General features: G+C 31.5%; 3 protein-coding genes across 3 annotated transcripts; 1 reads left to right on the top strand and 2 right to left on the bottom strand.

The window, feature by feature from the left end:
- Positions 1-218: 218 nt before the first annotated feature.
- On the bottom strand, positions 219-908 carry BX664DRAFT_353999 (uncharacterized protein; the record flags this gene model as incomplete). The annotated part of the gene is made up of 2 exons (XM_051547723.1): positions 219-472; positions 875-908. The coding sequence occupies 2 exons, from the start codon at positions 906-908 to the stop codon at positions 219-221; spliced, it is 288 nt and encodes a 95-aa protein (XP_051395624.1).
- A 156-nt stretch (positions 909-1,064) lies between these two features.
- BX664DRAFT_344597 (uncharacterized protein) lies at positions 1,065-2,555 on the top strand. The gene is made up of 8 exons (XM_051547480.1): positions 1,065-1,183; positions 1,280-1,351; positions 1,434-1,489; positions 1,582-1,602; positions 1,663-1,786; positions 1,998-2,091; positions 2,148-2,253; positions 2,315-2,555. Exons 1-8 carry the CDS (start codon positions 1,132-1,134, stop codon positions 2,423-2,425), a joined length of 636 nt encoding a protein of 211 aa, XP_051395623.1. The 5' UTR covers positions 1,065-1,131; the 3' UTR covers positions 2,426-2,555.
- A 963-nt stretch (positions 2,556-3,518) lies between these two features.
- Positions 3,519-5,032, bottom strand: BX664DRAFT_344593 (cyclin-like protein). Its single transcript, XM_051547479.1, has 5 exons — positions 4,825-5,032; positions 4,581-4,715; positions 4,414-4,487; positions 3,980-4,348; positions 3,519-3,918 (listed from the first exon to the last, which is right to left on the bottom strand). Exons 1-5 carry the CDS (start codon positions 4,963-4,965, stop codon positions 3,744-3,746), a joined length of 894 nt encoding a protein of 297 aa, XP_051395622.1. The 5' UTR covers positions 4,966-5,032; the 3' UTR covers positions 3,519-3,743.
- Between the last annotated feature and the right edge of the window lie 557 nt (positions 5,033-5,589).

Here is a 5,589-nt window from a genome sequence, read left to right as displayed (position 1 = left end):
GTAGTTGCATACATATCTTAGACAGTTGAACTGGGAAGTGGTAATGGTTGATCCAAAAATGTCGCATAAAACTCTGTTGCATCCTCTGGTGTCACATTACTGATTAAAATATTTTCTGGTAAAAGTAAAACGTCATGTCCTTTTGTCGAATAGGTATTGGTCATCGAAGTGTTGGTAATAAAATACGTCCATTAGGTTGATTGTTAGTGTATTGTGGATCAGCAATTGATGACTTTATGTAATTGAGCTGCTAATGTCGCTGTGTCTTCTTCAATCTTTTCAGCCCAATCTGTTACCCCTGTAGCGATCATAACGTGACGTCCGTATGGTTTCATAGATCCCAATAGTTCTGTCTCGGTATCAATATCCAAATAACTAGGATAACTTGGATGGTCATAACAATCTTGTGTACAATCGTTGCAGTCAACAAGTTCCGTGGTAGGTGGAATTTGATCAATATCTATTGAAGGTTCTGAGGGTGTGTCCGATATCACTACTGAACCAATGCGTCTTAATAATTGACAGACATGATTTGTATATAGGCTGTTAGTACAATGCCAGAAGAAGAAGGAACAAAAAAAAGAAAAAACGAAAAAAGAAAAAAAGAAAAAATCTCAAAAAGTATTCCGAATATAATTTTATTAGGTCGCGGATTAAAAGGTTATAAAAGTTGTGAGTTGTGCCAATCAATGAAAAAAAAAAAAAAGAAAAAGAAAAAAGATAAAAAGAATAAGAAGGGAAATAGTAGAAAACTATCTTTTTTTTTTTAATCAGATTTCGAAATAGTTGGATACACGGGTCCCCAACTTAAACATTCTATTTGTGGGTTTCCCCATCTGATAAAAAAATAAAAAAATTAATTTTTTTTTCTCACCTATAATATCATCCACACGTTGAACGTTACTCATTGATAATTGAATAAATAAACGCAAGATGATATTCCTTTATTCAACAAATGCTGTCCAATCTCTCTCCTCTTCTATCTATCATATATAACTAAAATGGTAGCTTTGATATCATCCATCAGCGGAGTTGAAATCATCCTATTCTATTCTGTCTTTCTTTTTTTTTTTTTTCCTTTCTTTGCCCTTCATTCTATCCAACTATTATTATATTATTATTAGGAACCTAATGGAAACACTGAATGATGACAAGTTGGCCTATCTTGGTGACTATAAGGATAGTCAAGTAAAAAGGTGAACTGACATAAAGGGAAAGATCACGTTAATTTTTATCATTCTATTCTTTTTTTTTTTCTCTATTTTTCATAATGATATAGCCATAGATGTCTTACCCATGGAATTACAACGTAACTTTACTCTTATTCGACAATTAGACGATAGTGCTCAAGGTAAGCTGATTTTTTTTTTTAAAAAAAAAAAGGATGAACATTCAAGATAATTATCTTTTATTATTATTATTCACTGGGTTAGATCTTATGGGAAAAGTGGCACATGAATTCTATAGCACTTTGTCAAAGTCAAGTCATGTCCCTGAAATTGAAAGGAAAGAAGGTTAATTGAAATTGGCAATCTGTTAAACTGAAAGTGTGAAACCGTGGTGAAGAAAAATTTGCTTTAGCCCAAGTCTACTTATGATGCGGTAAGTACAAAAGAATAAGGAAAGAACAGAAGAAAAAAAACCTAATGAGAGTTATGATAGGTTGATCGTCATTGCTCAAGGCTAGATAACGATTTACAAAAATTTGAAGATGAACAATGGATTGGACCAAGTCGAATGGGTAGAACGCGTTCCAACTCATTACAGCAACAAGATACTAATGTTAGTCCAACCACAACAACTCGAAAACTAACTTCTACAAGACCCAGAAAATAAAAAGTAAGTATAAAATATCATGTGATGGTTCTTATTTATCAGATTCTTTTTTTTTTTGGCTCACTTGAATGATCCGGAAAAAAAAAAAAAAGAAAGATATTCATGATCTGATTTGTCACACTTGAATGTTGTACTAAAAATGATAACTTTTCTTTTTTTAGGTACTAGAACTGGACATAAGAGAAAACAAGAACTGGATCAAGAACAAGGGGATTATTTATCAACCGAAGATGCTGTACACATGCTCAAACGTAAGTTATTCTTCAAATAAGTTAAAAAAAAAAGACTTTGATATTCCATTATTTATATAGTGCAATCAATCTTAGTGATCTACCTATCGATCCTAATGAAACCAGTTTCTTGTTATTGTCCGAATGGTCTCCTATGGTGACAATGGTGGCATGTGATAATGTGAGGGTAAAAAAAAATGACATCATGTATATAATAATTAGATTGAACTTATCTTTTTTTTTATTAGTGTGATATCGAATGGTTCCATCTTGATTGTGTTGGTTTAAGGGCTCCTCCAAAAGGGAAATGGTATTGCAAGAATTGTGCCTCTGAAGTCAAGGGAAAGAAGAAACTTTAGATACCATAATTTATCATCTATCATTAGTATTATTATCGCCCACCCTCTTCATTCATTTGTACATATATATATATTCTCTATTTATTTTTGATGCTAATAATAATAATAAAAAAACGAACGATACCTTACTTTTTGTTAATGTATTTACCATTTCCAAAGTGTATATCTCTCCTTTATCATGGTTTATATTCAATGAATAAAATCAACCAATGGATCCAATATAGGTATAATTTTATCAAGTTATTTATCTGGAGTAAGGAGTGTTTTAAAAAAAAAAAAAAAAAAAAAAAAAAAAAAAGGAAACAAGTGTATGCATGCATATGTGTGTAATTGTATTTGGGATCATGATGAACAATTATTTCTCTACATGAGTAATGCATTGTAACAAAAAAAAGTCTATTTTGAAAAGATCTCTTTCTTTTATTATTTACACATATCTATTTTGGTTTTTATCATCATGTCTTGTCAATTGAAGATCCAACTATATTATATATGTGTGCTAATAAATTCATTTTTATTTACTAAAAGCATGAAAGAAAAATGGCATTGGCACTCTGTTAGCGCCACGCTTGCTTGGAAACACTGAGTTATTTTTTTTTTTTATCATTAACTGGATAATAGATGACGAATGATGATGATCCAGGGATAATGAGAATTAAGGGATGACGATGGAGAAGTCGAGGAGAGTGGTGCTAGTTTCGACGTCTTTCAGTACCTTTCTCTTCCAATCACTTTAAACCTGCCTATATCTATTGTTACCATCTAACGTTCATGCGACAACCAAGTATACACGTAACAGGATTAACTGAATTGAATACACTGAACAATAGGTCCAGGTGAGGACGCCCTTTATGGATAGCTAGTCCATAACCATATAATCTCATACCGTCCCATATCACCAATGATAACCATCTACAACAATTATGAAAAAAAAAAAAAAAAAAAAAAAAAACAAAAAAAAAAAAAAAAATAGCCTTGTCGAGTTCCCCATTCAGATCATTATTTTTCCTATAAAATAGGTAAAAAAAAAAAAAAAAAAAAAAAAAAAAAAAAAAAGGTTAAAAAAAAAAAAATTTTTTTTTAAAAAAAAAAAAAAACGAATACAAGAAGAATCTACACGAAGAATAAATCATAGACTAAAAAAAAAATATGATTCACTAAACTAGTTAGGTCGATCAAATGGTAAATCATCATCATCATCATCCTCCAGTTTGGCCCGCTTCCGTTGTCCATCCTCATTGCTTTCCTTTTCCGCCAATCGTTTCTTGTACCTAAATAACAACCGTCAGTTACCATCCTTCATCATAAAAAGAAAAACTTACAATGCAGACTCTGGGTTCTTGGCTGGATTTTTACAAGAGCGTAAACGAGCATCGATTTCTGTTGCCACACTAAGAGGAACTGGAGCATTTTCAATCAAAGTTTCATCTATAAGAATGGTCATGGTGTATAATGTATCTGCGAGTTCTTTATCCAATCGTTGTTCCAAGTATCTAATAACCAAAGAGAGATCAATCCATCAAACTCCTCTCTTTATATTATTTTTTTTTTTACCTTTTCACTCTTAAATCAAATCCATTATGTTGACCAGCAATGATGAAAGCCGCAATGGCCAATTGTGAAGGTTGATAGATCAAAGGTAAATCAGTCAATAACATCTTTTTGATGACCCCACCAACTTGATTATAAGTAGCTTGTAAGAGTTCTAGATCTATCGGATCACCTGTATGCTGAATGTCCAAGTAATAACCATATGCTGCTCGATAAGGATGATGTACCATATATTCAAATTGTAATCCTTGAGATACAGTGAATTCCAAAGAAAGTACCATATCAGTATTTGGTAATTGTAGATTTTTACCAAAATCACTAATAGAGATCCGTTCACTTTCCGATTTGGTAGCCATGAATAAACAGGTAAATCTAATACAAAAAGAACAATAGGTTAAGTAAAGTTTTTCGTTCTTCTACTCGTATGTTATTTTTACAGTATATCCTTCGGATGGTAATCCATCATGGTATTGCGTAAAAAGAAACGTTTCATATATATCAGTGCCGTTGCCTGTCAATACAATTAAAAATAAAAAAAAAAAAAAAAAAAGAGAAGAAATATATATTAGTTCATTTTAGTATCACCCAAATAAACTTATCTTACCATCACCATATCAGATAATTTCAAATGAGGACAAATCACTTGGATTTGTTCTTCATAATATCGACATAGTTTAACCTGTTCATCGGCTGTAATGAAAACTGGTTCTTTTTCTTCTGAGGTTGTTTTACTTGCTGCCTAGAAATAAAAACAAAATAGTTTATAAGCTATCCTTATTTTGATCTAAATACTCTATCTAACAAGATTGACATACGTCTTCTTTTTTTTTTTTTTTTAATCGTCTTACTTTATCCTCTTCTATGTTTTTGCGCACACGTTGTATAGCTGCTTCATTGCAAGATTGTCGTATTTCCCATAACTGTGAAGGACTGAATCGCCAATGTCGGTATTGTGAGGATTCTTCATATAAAGCTGGTTTGTTATCCATGACTTCAAAAAACAAAAAAAAAAAGGAATGTATGTGAGTATATGTACAAAAGTGGAGAATAGATTGATAAAAAGAAGAGGGGGGGGAGAGAAAGCGAAAAAAAAAAAAATCACCCGCTAGGTAAGAAAATTCATTCACCCACAACTTGTAGACCAAATATAGAAATGGCTTGGTTCGACCACAAAGATGAATTTTTGTTGCTGAACTTAACGAAATTTAGATGAAGGAGAGGCTTGTAAGCCGTTGAATTGGGAAATACTTTTTTCCATTGAAACAGAGCTTCGCTTCTTATTTAAAAACATTCCACAACATCTTTTTGAAGATCAAGGGATTTTGTAGTCTCATCAATCGTTGAGTCCGAACGGTATTCCCACATGATCCAGTTTGGAATTTAGAATTGATACAAATCAAATACACTTTTTTTACAAAAAAAAAAAAAATACTAAACATATTCAAAAAAAAGGTTTTCTTTATTGTTTGTTTGTTTGCTTGTTTGTTGTTCTTTTTTTTTCTAAAAACTAGTCGAGAGATAACAAAAAAAAAAACATGGCAGCTAGCTAAAGATATAAATGTATATGTAAATAATAAAAAAAAAAAAGGGCAAAAAAAAAGTGTACATAATTC

Source organism: Halteromyces radiatus (genome assembly GCF_025201355.1).
Source record: "Halteromyces radiatus strain CBS 162.75 chromosome Unknown BX664scaffold_21, whole genome shotgun sequence".
Lineage (NCBI taxonomy): Eukaryota > Fungi > Mucoromycota > Mucoromycetes > Mucorales > Cunninghamellaceae > Halteromyces > Halteromyces radiatus.
Note: the sequence above shows the minus strand (reverse complement) of the source record. Positions and strands in the feature narration are given on the sequence as shown.